Source organism: Brassica rapa, chromosome A03 (genome assembly GCF_000309985.2).
Source record: "Brassica rapa cultivar Chiifu-401-42 chromosome A03, CAAS_Brap_v3.01, whole genome shotgun sequence".
Taxonomy (NCBI): Eukaryota; Viridiplantae; Streptophyta; class Magnoliopsida; order Brassicales; family Brassicaceae; genus Brassica; species Brassica rapa.
In genome coordinates, this window is record NC_024797.2 from 16,038,905 (window position 1) to 16,056,091 (window position 17,187).

Below are 17,187 nucleotides of genomic sequence, written 5' to 3' on the forward strand. Positions count from 1 at the left end.
AAAGCCCCCGCATTACCGTGACTTGGTCCTGCGAACGGAACAAGGTCATGAAGACACGATGATGGGGTAGCTCCCTGGAGACCGTGTACTGCATGACGATGCAGTGTCGGATTGTCCATACCGGACATTCGACAATGATGGTGATGCTAACTCACTAGTCTCGGTTAGCCTTAGTGGTTTCTCGGGTCTAGTATATATATTGTATTATATGAGCATGGTAACGGGCGGGTGTTGTGGAAGTGATGTTTAAAATAAGAATTCACAATGATGATCGATATTAAAGTATAGTACTAGTACTTGCATGATCATGTATATGCATTGATAATTGCTTGATTGTTATTGATTGTGTTGTGATTCTAGATTCACTGAGTAAACTAGTTGCTCATGACTCATTTGTGTGTGCAGGTAAACCTTAGGCGGGAGACACTTAAATCTTTTGGACGGAAGGAGCGGCCAACCAGCGGTAGTATTTTGTTGTCCTTGCAACGTACGTTTTGATGTATATTTACTTAAAACGTTGTTGGGCGATAGGCCGTAGGGTAAACTATAACAGTTTGTAAGATGTTTAAAGTAAATAAATAATGTATAAAAGATGTTTATAAATCACGAGTTCTCATATGATATTAGTCCTTGTCCGGGACGAACTAACTATCGAATATTGCTTTATCGGGTTGAAAAGCCTAGAGTAATATCCGATAGGAGTGTCTGTGTTCTTTGGTTGTTGGTCTAAGGTGATCGGATTTATTTCGAGAACCTCGGGTCGACCATCAGGGAACATCGACCGTGTCATTTCCGGTTATCTACGATCGGGGGTGTCACACTATGTGTGGCTGTATTGTCTGTTGTTCTTGGCTCTAATTAGCTTAGATTGAGTTTTGTGTAGTTACATTTCATTTTTCTGTTTTTTGTCTCCTCTGTAGTTCGGTCAAAAACTCTAAAACTTGATAATTAATCTTTAACATTTTTACCAGAAAAAAAAATGAAAAACTGCATCTCTCACATCAACCAGGCAATAGTACAATCAACTTGAGAAGTTACATCAAACCCAAAACTGCAAAGAGTAAAAAAAACCGTCATGGCAAAAAGAGTAGAAACCTTGGATAAGTCAATAATAATATTGAGAAAGTGGTCTAGAAAGTTGCATTCTGCACTGGCTCGGTCGCCAGTATGGGCCGTGTGGTACCTCCTTCCAAGCTGCCAATGAGCAATAGACAATTATTTTGAATACACTCTGATAGCCCAATTCCATATACTAACAAGAGCTACCTGATCAAACGGCAACACGATAATTGCTTGAATATGATTTTAATATCTCCACTTTTTTTTGAACTGAACATCATCTCCACTTTTGTAATAACAGACTTTATAAGCTTCATTATTAATATTTGAATGGGATAACAAATAATCAATAAAGATAACAATAATAATTTGATTTGGGAATAATAAACAAACCAAAAGGAAAAAATTACGAAGCGGATAGCAAAGCGTGTCTGACGCAAGAAGACTGACGTAATACTCAGTACTGGTAATACTAATCATTTCTTCATATTGAGGTTAAATTTACATTTTACGAAATAAAAACAATATTTATTTTTAGTCGGCAGATATACTACATTTTGTCTTTCTACTATTAGATTGATTGACAATTGTAATCCAAAACCTAAATTCATTTTTTTCCGGAAAATTCAACGTAATCGATTTTTTTTGACAAAAACTTAATCAAATTATTATTTTCCAAAAGAGAGGAAACATATAAAGAACATGTTATATGTTTCACAAAGCACCAAAACTTGAAGGGAAAAAATCAATTCTAAATAAAGAGAAATTGCGAGCAGAAAAATTGTGGATGATAATTAGCCACAATACTAAGCCTAAGGGTCGTGTAAGAAAACACCATCGCATGCATCTTCACCTTTTCATATTCTTTCCAATTTCTATTGCTCATTCTTTAAAAGCTCATTAGTTTTTTCTTGTTTCTTTATGTTAAATTTTGTTTTATAGCTATGCGTTCTATCTATTGGTTATATTACCACCAATCGTTGCCCTCCACATTATTACACCGTCGACAATTTTGTTATTTTAGTACTAATTAAAAACCTACAAATCAACCAAATCCAGGTCATAACATAAATTTACGCCGCTCACCATCATAAATAGATATGTAAAAAGCCTAAATTCCAGCCTTTGTGTAAAATATCTATCAAAATATCATATTGAAGATAGATATTTTTGTTGGCCGTCAAGCTAAAAAAAGAAGATATTTTTGTTCCTTTTAGTTATTCCATCATTTTCAATATTAATTATGTTTTAAAAGATATATTTTCTATCTTTAATATACTTTTTGTTAGGTAACAATGGTAAATTGTAAACTTACAAAAAATTAATTGTATTTCTTAAATTTTGTTTGGATATAGGTTGTACGAAATAATTATTCACAAAATAATGTATTAATAATCATATTTAAGATGTTTTTTCATATGAATGAAAACTCCAAAGCATACATCTCTTTGAAATGGAGAAATCAAGTTTCAAACCTTAAAATGCATAATTTTAGTTTAGGAAACTGATTTTTGCAGTCACCTGGTGAATCATTAGTGGCCAAAGTGAATCGGGATGTCTATTATTCAAGAAAAAGAATATACATAATGGTATTTAATCGAAAAGGACAAGAAATATAAACAAACAAAATATGTTACAAAAAAATAAACAAATAAAATATAGAAAATAGTTGCATTAAGAATGGCATCTCCCAAATGGTTATATATAGAGATCCCTCCATTTACTCTGCATATCAACATAAAATCACATTTCTCGACATAATCGTTTAGTTAGTGTTCTTAGAGTTCTTGTGAATGTCTTCTGAACAGGGTAGTGCAGCGAATCCTTCAACGTCGCTAGACGTAGAAGGAACTGAAACAGTCCCTTTTCTCAGGCTTAGTCGATCAAGAAGAAGTTCAGAAGCTCCAGCGAGGCATCTTAGTTGGAGATGGAGAGCCACGGCGGCTCAGAAGGTTTATTCCTTAAAGCTTTACAACGCTCTCCGGCGTTCACGGCGGAGCACAACGGTCCGAGACACGGCCAACAAAATGCTTGCAGCTACGGCTCGTGGTACTACTCGGTGGAGCAGAGCCATTTTGGTGAGTCCACTCGGGAATGGTCTGTACCGGCACAAGAATACAAAGCCGGCGTCTACGGCCAGGGGAGACGGAGGAAGGAGTTGGAAGTTGTCGCCGGTGAGAACTCGGGTCAGAGTTCTAGGTGGGTTGGTGCCTGGCTGCCGGAGAACGGCGTTACCGGAGCTTTTGGACGAGACGGCGGATTACATAGCTGCGTTGGAAATGCAAGTCCGAGCCATGACAGCTCTGTCCAAGATACTGTCTGAGTTTCAGCCGTCTCATAAACTCGGCTCGGCGTTATAGCCAATGTGTGTAATATTTGTTTTGATTAATTATTTTACAAAATTATGATCCGAATATTTTTAATCAATTGTTTGCAATGAAATTGTTTTGTTGTTTGTCGTTCGAAGTGTTTTGGTGTCATTTCATAAGTTTTAGTTGTAAATATTTTTTTTTACAAATTTTGGACATCATAGTGTCTCAAATATTAATAGACAAGTAATTATCAAATAGTTAACTTCCAATACAACCATTTGTCTCAATGCTAACCTTAAAATAATTGACATTTGAGTATATAAAATCGGAATTTATAAAATCAATGGCCCATTCACCCTGCGCAAATTTCAATATATTTGTTAAGAAAATATAAATTTGATATTCTAAGCTATATGCCAAAAACTGAAAATAAAATAAAGTTTAAAATATACACGAGAGGCATGTGCATGCAGACCCTACGGTCCGACTCTTTTGTTCAGAGTGCGTCGCATGTGAAATCTCTTTATCTGAATTTAGTTCCTTCTCGAACAGATTTTATTTTCATGTGAGGAAACAATATTCATATAAAATGATAAAAAGTTAAAAGAAGACTTTCGTGCGTCCTACATCTAAACAACTTTGTGAAACAAATTGAGTGCATTTATCATACTTTGTCCTTATACATATGTATGTATCCAGATTACTTTCTTTTCTAACTAGAGTTGTGTACATGATGAAATTTATGTAGAGATTAAAGTTAATCGGTCGTCTATTGTCTGAACGTCAGCTGATTGGAGAAGAATATATCAATCTTGATCATATGAACTGAAGTACAATATTTGATAGTTAAAAAGAACATGATTACGTTAATGTTAGATATGTATAGAAATTGAAGAGGCTATAATATTTGACAGTACTCTAAAATGATGATAGATCAACATGTTAGAAAATATGATGTGGTTATGCTGATGCGAGTTCGAATACGGTTTAATGTTTGAAGAAAATTATTGACGTCGTAAAACGTTTTATGGCTACAAATAGGGAAAATATATCATTTTAAAAAACACAATTGAAAAATACAAGATGAGATTTTGCCATTAAAGAGGTGACACCTTTGAAGAGTAAAACCTCAAGAAAAAAAGAGATGACAACGAAAATGGATGGGATGGGGACGTGAGAGAGAAGGTGGCATGATAATTGGGGTCAAGTGTGAGATGTCTTCTTTGATTCCTTCAAGGCTCAAGGACCACCCACCACTTTCTGACCTACTACACCTTTTGTTTATAATTATCCTTGTGCTTCTATAACATTCTAAATAAGGATTAGCCAGGCTCTAATCCGGCCGAGATGCTACGATACATGCAACTCAAGCCAAGTCTCAAGAAAAACGCTAAAAAACCCAAAGTACTTACTTGCATATTATTGTTGACATATGTCTCGGCGAATGCTAGGCATGTCACATTTTGGTCCCAAAAAAAAATTAGATGGTAAATATCAATTCGGGTCCAAAATAGTTGATTCTATTCTCGATTATGAAAAAACTTTTTATTTATATTTGGTAACCACAAAACTCAGGAAACTCCTTGAAATGTTGCCATATCTGGGATCACACATTCTTCATATTACCAATACCAAAAATGGCTCTTCCGTTATGGAGTGGTCATTTTCTTAGCATCGGCAAATTAAGTGGCATTCTAATTTCTCAGTGTATACGCGTTGACACTTACAAATCGACCCGTCAGAACTTGTGGACATGATCTAGCATTTGTCTTTTTGTTTACCATGACATTGGACCTCAGACCTGCCGACCAAAACCAATGACGGCTGCCTTTTGGAGTTTACAGCTTCTCTACAGTCAAAATTGCTGACTTATCAAGTTCTTGAATCCAATGGTCACATATCTGTTATATCTATATGCAGCTAAAGTCCACACTGTCATGGGGATATTTCAAATATCAATCATAACTCTATCGTCGCCCCGATCAAGGCATCAGTGTCAGCTCTAGGTTTCCATAACCGTAACCTGTTTGAGCACATATTTCTATAAAGAAACTAAGAGAGAGGAGAGAGAAGTAACTTTTTCTCTTTGGTCTCTCCATCTCCGCCAACTAAACCCTAGTTTTTTCATCTGAATCTTGCTCGAAGAGGCCGGCGGCAGCCTTGGCTGTCGGCCTCCTCCACTTGTTAGTTGTAGCTTGCCTCAACCATATCCACCATGTTTCAGAATCACTGTCTCCTCCTTCTTGTCTCTAGGTTCTGGATTTTTGTCACTACAAATCTAATCGGAAGTTTGGTGAGTGCCTCTCTTCCCTGGAACCTAGTCGAGGTCGAGACGGTCTCGTGAATCATGGTGGCCTTGCCTTTCCGCCTCTCCAAACCGCCAGCGTTAGATCTGGGTCAGATCTAAGCCCAAGCCATCGTGAATAGTTTGGAAGCGTCGCTGCCTCTCCTCTCATCACGTCCGACTTGCCTCCTGGTGGTATGTCAGTCGCGTAGATCCAAGGTGCGTAGAGCCTCTCCTCAGGATTTGTTCCTCTGAGAGCGGCGGAGTGGTGGTTCTCCGCTGAGAGCCTCTTCTCTTAGCTTCAAGTATCAGCTTCCATGGTAATATCTGTTGTTGCTCTGTTTCTCTCTGTTGTGCTTTGATGGTTGATGATCAGGGTCCTTGAGGACAGACCCATTGTGTCTCTAAAAACCACGCCGGAAGAGACTTGCTTTTGATGGATTTTGCCTGTTTTTGAGAAGTCGTATGGCTTCTCCCAATCTTCAACTCCGTCTACAAGCTCCGGCTGCTCCTCTTTCGAGTGTGAGCTCTCCGAGAGGCTTCTGGTTTTGGTTTCAACGGAGCGTACCTCAGCCTGCACCGGAGTGGATTGCCTGGCCCTCTGTCGTCGCGGCTGAGAGAATCTGTGGAGTCTTCCTAAGCCTGCACCGGAGTGGTAGCTGGCCCTCCGTCGTCGCGGCAAAGAAACTCTTTGGATTTCCTCTAAGGTAAACCGACTCTGCATAGCCTTCTCCTCGTCACCATTATTGGTACCTGGAAGCGCTTGTAAGGAACCTTTGCTGATGTTTGATGCTTAACTGATAGGTCAAAGTCTTGTTCTCTTGATCAAACTTGTGATCTTAATTAGATGTTTAGGGTTTTTTTTTTTTTTGCGGCCCTTTTCATCTGAATGGCTTAGTTGCATATTTTGATTGCAATTCCTTGTAATCAGACCTTCATTATCTTGTTAATGATATTTACCTTTTAGCAAAAAAAACCTGTTTGAGCACTATGTTGGACTGACCCTCTCATGCTGGGCTTTACTACTAAAATAACTTGTTTGCTAGAGGTTCATACTTTCGGCCTGATCATAGATTTAAACATTATTTCACAAGACCCACTACAAAGCCCAATTTAAACATGTTACTTTCCGCTGGTCCGTCCACCGACGGCAGATATGTTTTCCCATTCCTATAAAGTGGTCGCTGACGCTGATAAATTTGAAAATTTTATTTTTCTTCTGCTTTAATTTTTTCTTGCGTCTCCGACACGTTTGACATATGGTCCCGGTTCAACCTGTAAACTCTTTGGCATATTCCGATATATCCATTATATATGCGTATTCATGGATGTAATAGTAAACAGAAAACAGCCAAACTACTCCTACTTTGTCGTTTTCTCACCGACCCCACCTTCACCAGCTTTGTCCAAAATTTCAAAATGTCCCATCCATTTTAATTATATGATTCGGTTCTTAGATTTAAACTAAAACCACAATTATAAACTATATACTTGGCTGGAAAATGCCATTATATTTATAGCTGTTGGTTGTTAAACTAGGTTCTCTTAATTTATACTAGCAGACAATTGTATGGCATTTATGAACTAATTATTGTACATCTATAAAAGAAATAAAAATAATAAAAGAATTAGTGCAATTTAGTCAATTTAGCTTTATCAACTTTGTCATTAGGAGTTTGACTCCTTTTTCTAAAAAAGCTAACAATAAAAAAGGATCAACTATTAAAATAAAACCATTAAATTTATGCAGAATGAAGTACTTTAAATCTTGATTCTTTAGATTAAAACCAGCTAGCATTATTTAGAGTTATCTTTGTAAGTATGTCACTCCAACTAATCACAATCTAAAATTTTAAAATAGAGAAGATCAACGTTTTTAGTAGGTTGCATTAATATAAGTACAGGTAATTAGATTAGAAGAGTGGTGGTGGCAGAAGAAGTTTGAATGGTCAAAAAGGAAAAACCAAACCCGATGTACTTTCAAACTCCAATTTATTACTAACTCCGATGTCTTCTTATCTTTTATTAAATTAATTTTTATTTTTGGATTTGATTTGATTTTTAAGATATGACTGTCACCAGCGCATTATAGCATTGCTCCCCTCATTAAAAAGCACAGCCACAAAGCTTCCATTTTTATTCTTACAAAATTATTATCATTCAGACCAAACTGAAAAAAAGGAAGAGAGAGAAGAGAAGAGAGAGAGAAGGGGATTCATCATCAACCCATCTTCCCTCCCTTCCTGTGGATCTCAAAATTCCTGGGTTTTCTCTGGTACGTCTCTAAGCTTCATCTCCGATCTAATGAATGTATAGATCGGTAGATATAGCCAAGATGAGTTTGAATTTGATTGTCTGCGTGTTGTCTGAGTTGAAAGTTTCTGTCTTTTTTTGTTATTTTTATGGATTTATCCCTTTTCCATCAAATATTTTCCTTATTTTTGCTAGATCCTGCTTCTTAGGTGATTAGCTCCCAGATGAGTCTTGAGATTAGCTTTGTTGATTAAGTACCCTCTTCTCTTTGCTGCAGGATTTGATCTGATCAAGATTTGAAGACAAAGGAAGAATCTTTTTCTTTTTAGAAGTTTCTAATGGCCACGGTGGGCGTGGAGCCTAGTGCCGCGGTTAGAGAATCTAATGGAAACGTTACTGCTGATGTTGATAGATTACCTGAAGAGATGAATCACATGAAAATTCAAGATGATAAAGTATGTTTCTTTTTGTATCAGATTCTGTTTTTTTTTTGTCGTTTTTGTTAAACTGACTTGATTGATGTTCACCAGGAAATGGAAGCTACAATTGTAAACGGCAATGTCACAGAGACTGGTCATATAATAGTTACTACTATAGGTGGAAGAAACGGCCAACCAAAGCAGGTTTGTGCCTGCACAAAACCTATCCTTTATAAACTTATTCGAGTGTATTCAGGCCGGTCCTCAGATTTTAGAGACTATTAAACAATTTAATAAGATATTTTATAAACTTTAAAAAATAAATTTGGGGCCTATATGTATATGTAATTTAAAAAAAAAAAAAATTGGGGGCCATAGGCCATTGCTTCACCCAGCTTATGCTCTCTGTGTATTTGCATTAGCTAAGTTGATCGAGTCTATTCAGAGCCGGTCCTGAGATTTTTAGTAAATGTTTATATAATTTTCTTTTTCTTATAAATTTGGAGCCTATATATATGTAAAAAATTTGGGGGCCATATCTCAATGCTTCACTAGCCTATGCTCAAGACTGGCCCTGACTGTATTTGCATTAGCTAATGTGAATCTTCTTGGGATGCTAAAATTGCAGACAATCAGTTACATGGCAGAGAGAGTTGTTGGACATGGCTCCTTCGGCGTTGTCTTCCAAGTGAGTTTTGAGTATTTTTGTTCCTCCTCTTCTCTTACCAAACCATATGTCTTTGCATTGCCATTGACAAGATCATTTTTTTTTTCTTACAGGCGAAATGTTTAGAGACAGGAGAAACTGTTGCGATAAAGAAAGTGTTGCAAGACCGTAGGTACAAGAACCGTGAGCTACAAACAATGAGGCTACTCGACCATCCAAACGTAGTCTCTTTAAAACACTGCTTCTTCTCAACAACCGAGAAAGACGAGCTTTACCTCAACTTGGTCCTTGAATACGTTCCGGAAACAGTTCACAGAGTCATCAAACACTACAACAAACTTAACCAACGCATGCCTATCGTCTACGTCAAACTCTACACCTATCAGGTAGAGATATTAAACTTCAAAGAGTTATCTATTTTAATGTTATCATCTCTTATTGGAGATCTTTTTCTATCAGATATTTAGGTCCTTAGCCTACATTCACCGTTGTATTGGCGTGTGCCATCGTGACATAAAGCCTCAGAACTTGTTGGTGAATCCACACACTCATCAAGTGAAGCTTTGTGATTTTGGAAGTGCTAAAGTATTGGTGAGTTTGTTGATGATTCTCTCTCTCTCTCTCTCTCTCTCTCTCTCTATTTGAATCTATTTATTGATCAATTCTTGATTCTTGGAACAGGTTAGAGGAGAGCCAAACATTTCATATATATGCTCAAGGTATTATAGAGCACCTGAGCTTATTTTTGGAGCAACTGAGTATACTACAGCCATTGATGTCTGGTCTACAGGTTGTGTTCTCGCTGAGCTTCTTCTAGGACAGGTAAATAATCTAATAAAAACATTTTTGCTCTGTTTCAAATCCTAATATGTTCTTTTGTTTATGACAGCCATTGTTTCCTGGTGAGAGTGGTGTTGATCAGCTTGTAGAGATCATAAAGGTATAACATTTTAACTCTAGTAACTGTGCAGAGTTACACTTCTCTGTTGTGTAATGATTGTACTTGACTTTGTTCATTTATTGAATAGGTTTTGGGAACACCAACAAGGGAAGAGATCAAATGCATGAACCCCAATTACACTGAGTTCAAGTTCCCTCAGATTAAAGCTCATCCATGGCATAAGGTATTTTGTTTTTTCATGCAAAACATCAAACATAACTAGTTCATTGTCTTCTTTGAGTAGCTTTTAACTGAAACATTTTATCATTGAAATGCAGATTTTCCACAAGAGGATGCCTCCAGAAGCTGTTGATTTGGTCTCAAGGCTTCTTCAATACTCTCCTAATCTCCGTTGCTCAGCTGTGAGTATTTGCAACTTCTCTCACTTTCCTTCTTCTTGCAAAATCTCTCTCGTCTCTTTATCTTGTGTTGTTGAGATTTTGTGATCTTGCTTATTAGCTGGATGCATTGATCCACCCGTTCTTTGACGAGCTTAGAGATCCGAATGCACGGTTGCCTAATGGACGTTTCCTTCCACCACTATTCAACTTCAAGCCTCATGGTACTAACCACAATCTTCAAATTGTTACCTGAAAAATGGATATAAGTGACTTAATCTCATGGTTTTTTTTAATGTGTTGTGTGAAAGCAGAGCTTAAAGGTGTGCCTGTGGAGATGGTGGCTAGGTTAGTACCTGAACATGCGAGGAAGCAGTGTCCATGGCTCGGTTTATGATTTATCTGTTGTTATCTGCAAACACGAAAACTAGAGAGGGAAGAGTCCAAGATATTCATTATCTTCTCTGTTTTGTTACTATTATTCAATCTCAGTATGATGATTTTGTAACCCTTTTGTTTGTTATAATGAATGAGTAGGGAAAGAGTGAATTATTGTGGAGGGTTATGATCTTGTAAAAGTCAACACAGATTTTTTAAAATACAGTTTGGTGTTTTCTATCTCTTTCTCTTTCCAACTCCCTTCAAGCAGAAGTGGTTTTGGGCATAGGTAAGTGAAAATTCCTAAATTTTTTAAAATAATTCATAAAAACTATTTTTCTCAAATTTGTAGTCCTTTTTTTTAATAGTAAATTGGTTATAGATCCCAAAAATTCAGAACCTATTTTGCTTTCAAGCTTCTCATCTCATAGCAATAGCATAACATACTACATGTCGTTTTGGACGCTGTCTGACATGAACACATCATGCCATATCGCTTAATTCATTCCAAACATCGTGCCATCTAAAGCCAAATAACGTGTCTTCTATCATAGGAGTCTCATGCTACGTAAAATTCATCAAAAAGGAAAAACAAAGTCCACAGCTTAGAAAACGATGTTATTAAAATATGGATTCGCTTTTATTTTTGGGTGCACAGTTATGCTATATATTCGTTTCGTTTGAGACAAAAACATTACTATATAATCATTGTAATTGATTAGTGATTACAGCTAATTAATTCGAATATATCATCTTAAGCTAATACAACGAACCAATGTATTAACAATATAAATAGAAATGATTCTACAAGTTGGAGCTTTATCAATCTGTTGGCTATCGTTTGAGTACTTCTTCTGATGGATTAGTTTGGTTCCACGTAAATGAAAACGAATAGTTGATGAGTGGAGAATTTTTACGCTCTTGTACATAAGATGTGTTTAACTTTTATATTTTAATAGGATTTAGAAATGATTCACGTGTTTTGAGTTATTCTCTTACTCGTCACTACCAACAACACTAGTAGCCAATCAGCTGCATAACATTGTAGTAATAATTCGAGACTAGCTAACTTCATGCATTCTTCTTCCCCCTATTTTAAGGGACTATGATTTAATCAATGATTAAAATCGGCTGGCGATGATTAGATATTTCATAAGCGATTAGTGTATAGGCAGGCGACAAGGCATGTTTAGACTGATTTTCTAAAAATTGTTTTAGAAAAAATGTTTTGTTTATGACGTATTTGCCAAATGTACCGTCCAAAACCGATTTTTAGAACATTATATTTAACTGTTACTACTTACTAGAAGAAACGCCACAAGAAGATTTAGCAACCGATTCATAAGCATAGCCTAGAAAGTGAAATTTAGCTTTACTTTTTCTTTTGTAAAAGTAATTTAGCTTTACTTGCAGTTCTCAATCTCATTATTCATAAATAATGCTAATTGTTTTTGTTATCTTCTTGATATATTGGTTACGTACAAGTTACGACCCATCTTATATATACCCCTATTACGAATTTCAAGACCAAAAAATCAACTTCCAATTCTAAAACTATGTTCCGTTTTTACATGCTAATCTTACAGCTAAAAGAATTGCAGTTTATAGGTGAAAGATTACCAAAGAAGATTAGGATATTATCTTATGAAAGCGGCATAATATATATTTAATTAGTGATGAAGTGTATAGCTTTTTCACTTCTCTTTTGACTGTGTGCTAATCTTATATAATAGCAATACTGCATCCCTACCAAATTATATATGGACTTTTCTACTTAAATCTATATAGTATTTTTTCGAGTAAAATATAGTTAATTTTTGTGCTAATGTGAAACCGATAATTAGTTCCCTCACTTACGTTCGATATAGTTAGAAAGCACGAACCTAACTTTATTTTCCACGAAACCATAGAAAAATCGTGCGTATTATGTATTAATAATTGCTAACGGCGTTTGGATAAAAAACTATTTTACAATTCTTCACATGCTAGCAAGCGTAAATAGAAAATTCAAGTTTCCTGATCCTCATTACTGAAACGTGTAATTATTCAACACAATAGTTGACTGATTAACTTTGAACAAATAGAGTCATTCAAATCTTAACTAACGTATTGTAATTTTTATCGTTCGGTCAATTAGAAATTCAGACACTTTATATTAATCATTAAGATCTAGGAAAGCTCAATGAAATTAACAAAATATGCGAGAGATTCAGTTCAAATAATTGATTTGGTTGATACTATATTTGTTCTTAAAAGAGTTTAGTGATGGTAACATAATCAAGTGATGGAGAGTCATCTTTCAGATGTTAGGTTAAACTAGAATTATCTTCCTAATGTATACTTTCCTTATTTGCTAGTAGAGTTAGTTCTCTTGTGTTCTGGATAAAAAAAAGTTACACAAAATATTATTTTTTAAATCAAAATTTTTAAATATTAACTTTAGATAAAAGAGAGATTATAGATCTAAATTCTAGAACTTCCACAAGCGAAAAAGTGTTTATATTCCCATTCTAAATATTAGTGACCGATGATTCTTTGGTGAAAAAAATACATAGTTGAGGATCTAGCGACTAAAATGAACAGTGTTTTGAAAAAATGAAAGTGGCCTTAGTTAGGCAAGAGTTGCTTAGATTGGCGGGGAAAGAAAAGAAGGAGAAGAAAAGTAAGAGTATTTTTGAGTTTGATAATAACAAAAGAAAATTCCAATGTAACTAAAAACTAATAATAAAACAGTTTCTTAAAAAGATTTGGTTCCAAAAAAAAATACTATAAAGGGGAAAAGAGGTTGAAGAAAGAAAGTGTGAGCTAAAAGACCAAACAAAACAGAGAACTTGGATGCTTAACCAATGCTTTTTGGGGTCAGTTGAAAGTTTAAACCAACACACTATTACATGAGATTTTGCTAAATCTTCACCACCATCCGATTGTGTGCGTAGTCCACGTGTCTCCATCCACACCGTTCGATCTCCCATAAAGATTACCGGATAATAACATCCCGGTTATTATGATTTGCACGCTTTATATTTGAACAATTGTTACTTTTGAAAATTTGACATTGTTTCTTGAATTGATATAAAACTTCCCAAAAATAAAAATGCAAAGGAGTGAGGAGGAATTTCGTGATAAAACATTCAAATTTACTGATATGCTTTTGAGAAAGAGATGCATAATTTGGTTTGAGCCACACCAAAACCTAAAGCGAACCGAACTTTAAGCTGTCATATGAAACTTTTTTACATATTGTTGAAAAGACAAATAAAACAAACCGAAGAAAATATCAATGAGTTTTTTTTTTAAAGAATACATATTATATAAAAAGTACAAATTAAAACTGAAATTAAATCGAATCACTGGAAAAAATCATTACTAGACTTTGTATCGCTGCATGCTACGTACTGCTGTCTGCTGATATTTAACATTTTCGGATGAACGGTTAAACTATTATATTATTGTTTCACTAGCTACTGTGTTTTGGTGAACCATATTCCTTATAAATACATGCACAAACCCACATCTCCACTTATAGCACCAACACATTAAAACAACCTCTCTTCATTTTCGTGTCTCTTCTTGTTCTGTTCCAAAACTAGACAAATACTAATGGGAGGTAACAGATCAAAAAGTAGCAAGAGGTTCTCTCTCTTCAGCTTCTTTAAAACACGAAGATCTCACAGAGTGGAAGTAGACGCCTCTTGGGACGACGTCGTTTACACTCGCAAAGCAATGGCGAGTGACGAGGACAAACGATATTGGGTGGCTGAACCTGGTATTGACCGCAAAGCTTCTGCCTTCATCGCCAAGTTTCATGCCACTCGTGTTTCTGAGTCTGAGCGCCAAACTCTCTCTCCTTACCAATCCGAGAAGGCATGCTGATGAATGATGATGATCAAAGGTTGATTGGATTCTATGTAGATTGTTTTCTTTTTATTTGATGTGTCCTTTATTATGAGGGTGTATTGATTGTGTCTTAATTGTAGTTAATAATGGATCCTTTTTGGGGGTAAAATATTAATAATATATCTTTATTTACAGTTATTTTCTTCTAGCTTTTCAATATTTTTTCACTGATTTCATTCGTCTAGCTAGTTCAATAATTTAATTCAGTTAGACCAAAAATAATAATTTGATTCAGATCATAAGGATGATTTGTAGAGTTCTTGTTCCTTAGTCCCAGTCCTCCTAAAATCGTCATTATGTACACCCAAAAAAATCCTCATATAACTGTATAAAGATGAACAGAAGGTTCTTAAAGTTGGCAAACTTTAAGAGAAATAATTTTTTTCGATAGAACCAAACTTAATCATCACCAAAATTCGTTCATTTTATTTTTATAAGGATGATATAAAAACTGGAATAACAAGATAAGGACTCTGGCTCCGATTGGTGACATGTTATATTAGAGTTGAGTTACAATAAAAGTTACGATCTGATGTAACTCGGAGTAGAAACTATGTGGTAGATACTGTAGATTTATGTAGTGAGTTCGCTGTAAAAATATGAATTATTATATTATTAAAATTATTGACTGGTAACATTTTTGATGTGTAAATTGCAGTATGTATAATTTTTTAAAATAATGAATACAATAATATTAATATTTATTATAAATATAATTTACAAAAAGTATATTATATTAAATAATGAAATTAAAATTAAGGAAATATACTTTTTGAATATTATAAAAATACCTATATATTTATGTATAATATTTTATGTTTGTAAAAGTTCGAGCTATTAAACAGAATTAGCAGCTAAAATTATGTGAACATATTTGTTTAAATAATTGAAATTGAAATAATTGTTTATAAACATCTTTGACTAATGAGTAAATAGGTATTTAAGTTTTTTTGAAAACATATTATGAATTCCAAAAGCTAAACGTGAGATAGTGGATGTATTGAAAAATATAAAATTGTTAAAAAAAAAATATATAACGTAGGATAACTAACACAATATAAAAAAAATAGTAACTCAACTTCTAATACATTGAATTTTGTTTGATGTTGAGTAAAGAGTTGAGTTATCAATTTTTCCAAAGAAGTAACTCAAAATTATAACTCAATGATAATACATTATAACTCAAACAATAACTCAAAAAAATAAAATAACTTTATGATTGGTAACATTTTTGAGTTATGCTCCTAACTCAAATTTAATCAAGTCTAACTCATGTCACCAATCAAACCCTCTGTTTTCATTTACGTGGAACCAAATTAATCATCAGAAGACGTACTCAAACGATAGCCCACAGATTGATAAAGCTTCAACTTGTAGAATCATTTCTATTTATATTGCTAATATATTGGCTCGTTTTTTTCAACAAAAAAAAAAGATCTGACTCTCCAAAAGACCCATATTCAGGATGTACCTTGTTATGAATATTGTTGATCATGGAAAAAGTCCAATAAAACATTTGTACTGTTTCCTAAATTCTAAAAAGTTAATATATATATAGATCCTATGATCTTCAAATTGTAAAGTATTTTTTTTAATTAAATTTGCTTGGGATTTTTTTTATGGTTTCTTAAATTTTAGGATCGGTTCAGGCATGGCTGGATCTAAAGACAGTCTAGTGAAACACTAGTCTTGGCCCTCAATTTTTTTTTCGAAAGATATACACATAAAAATAGATTCCCAAATTATATATAAAAATTATTAATATTTTTACTAAATGTTTATTACCCCACAAAATCTCATATCCAACCATGTGTTTAGATTATAAATCTTACATTGACTATAAGTTAGAACATAATCCAATATACAAGTAATTTAGAGCAAGTCATTCGTTCTTATTTAGACAGGGCATGAATTGTGACATAGCCAAGGAACTAAACTAATCAAACCAAATCAGTATTTGTTATATTTTTGTGTAGATGCTCGATCATATACTGAGATTCATTTAAGGATAAAACACCAAAAATGCAAAGATTTGAAACCAGCTGTAGAATCAAAATCTTTATATGATAGATATTATTTGCATGGAGGGGAGGTCCCTGTTCAGTTCTTCCCCACACATAAGGCTGCAGGGTTTTTATTTACAAAAGGTACATTTTGTGAGTACTTTGATTCCTCTTCTTATCTTTTGCTTGGCTTAGAACCTTTTCTTGGTTCACGCACTCTTACTTTTACTGCCAATTATTAACCAAAATATTCCCTTTTTGTTTTATTAAATGGTTGTAAGTATAGTGATCTCGTAGTGGTGCCTATATAACTCACGATTTGTTAGTGTCTCAGTCTACAAGATTCGATCACTATATGATAAACAAATGTCACTCACAAATCGCAATACATAGCAAAAAAAAAAATTTAACACCAACAACGCAGCTTATAACTAAGTTTGACGCATGAACGTTTTGATGATTAGTGCACATGTATAACTTGGTCCATAATTTTCGATGAGACAAAATAAAAAGTGTATATATTAGGCTCAACAAATTGCCGACAAGATAGAAAATAAAAGTGAGAATCATGAAAAGATCATTTGGGTACTATGTGGATCATTGCAAGACTCCTTAATAGTCACTGCTTGTCGGTCTC

The 17,187-nt window shown here is 34.5% G+C and overlaps 3 protein-coding genes across 4 annotated transcripts; all 3 read left to right on the forward strand.

The window, feature by feature from the left end:
• The first annotated feature begins 733 nt into the window (after positions 1–733).
• LOC103859115 (transcription factor bHLH150) lies at positions 734–3,626 on the forward strand. Its single transcript, XM_033287017.1, has one exon. It carries the CDS (start codon positions 2,853–2,855, stop codon positions 3,417–3,419), a length of 567 nt encoding a protein of 188 aa, XP_033142908.1. The 5' UTR covers positions 734–2,852; the 3' UTR covers positions 3,420–3,626.
• Positions 3,627–7,690: 4,064 nt separating this feature from the next.
• LOC103859116 (shaggy-related protein kinase gamma) lies at positions 7,691–10,894 on the forward strand. 2 transcript variants are annotated; one of them, XM_009136603.3, is made up of 12 exons: positions 7,691–7,930; positions 8,186–8,363; positions 8,439–8,531; positions 8,956–9,015; positions 9,108–9,380; positions 9,454–9,585; positions 9,676–9,816; positions 9,884–9,934; positions 10,023–10,118; positions 10,213–10,296; positions 10,394–10,496; positions 10,587–10,894. In XM_009136603.3, the coding sequence occupies exons 2-12, from the start codon at positions 8,247–8,249 to the stop codon at positions 10,667–10,669; spliced, it is 1,233 nt and encodes a 410-aa protein (XP_009134851.1). In that variant the 5' UTR covers positions 7,691–7,930; positions 8,186–8,246; the 3' UTR covers positions 10,670–10,894. The 2 variants fall into 2 exon arrangements, with proteins under 2 accessions (XP_009134851.1, XP_033142909.1); XM_033287018.1 differs by having other exon boundaries at positions 7,774–7,934.
• Positions 10,895–11,137: 243 nt separating this feature from the next.
• LOC103859117 lies at positions 11,138–14,685 on the forward strand. Its single transcript, XM_033287019.1, has one exon. The coding sequence runs from the start codon at positions 14,251–14,253 to the stop codon at positions 14,521–14,523; it is 273 nt and encodes a 90-aa protein (XP_033142910.1). The 5' UTR covers positions 11,138–14,250; the 3' UTR covers positions 14,524–14,685.
• Positions 14,686–17,187: the final 2,502 nt, after the last annotated feature.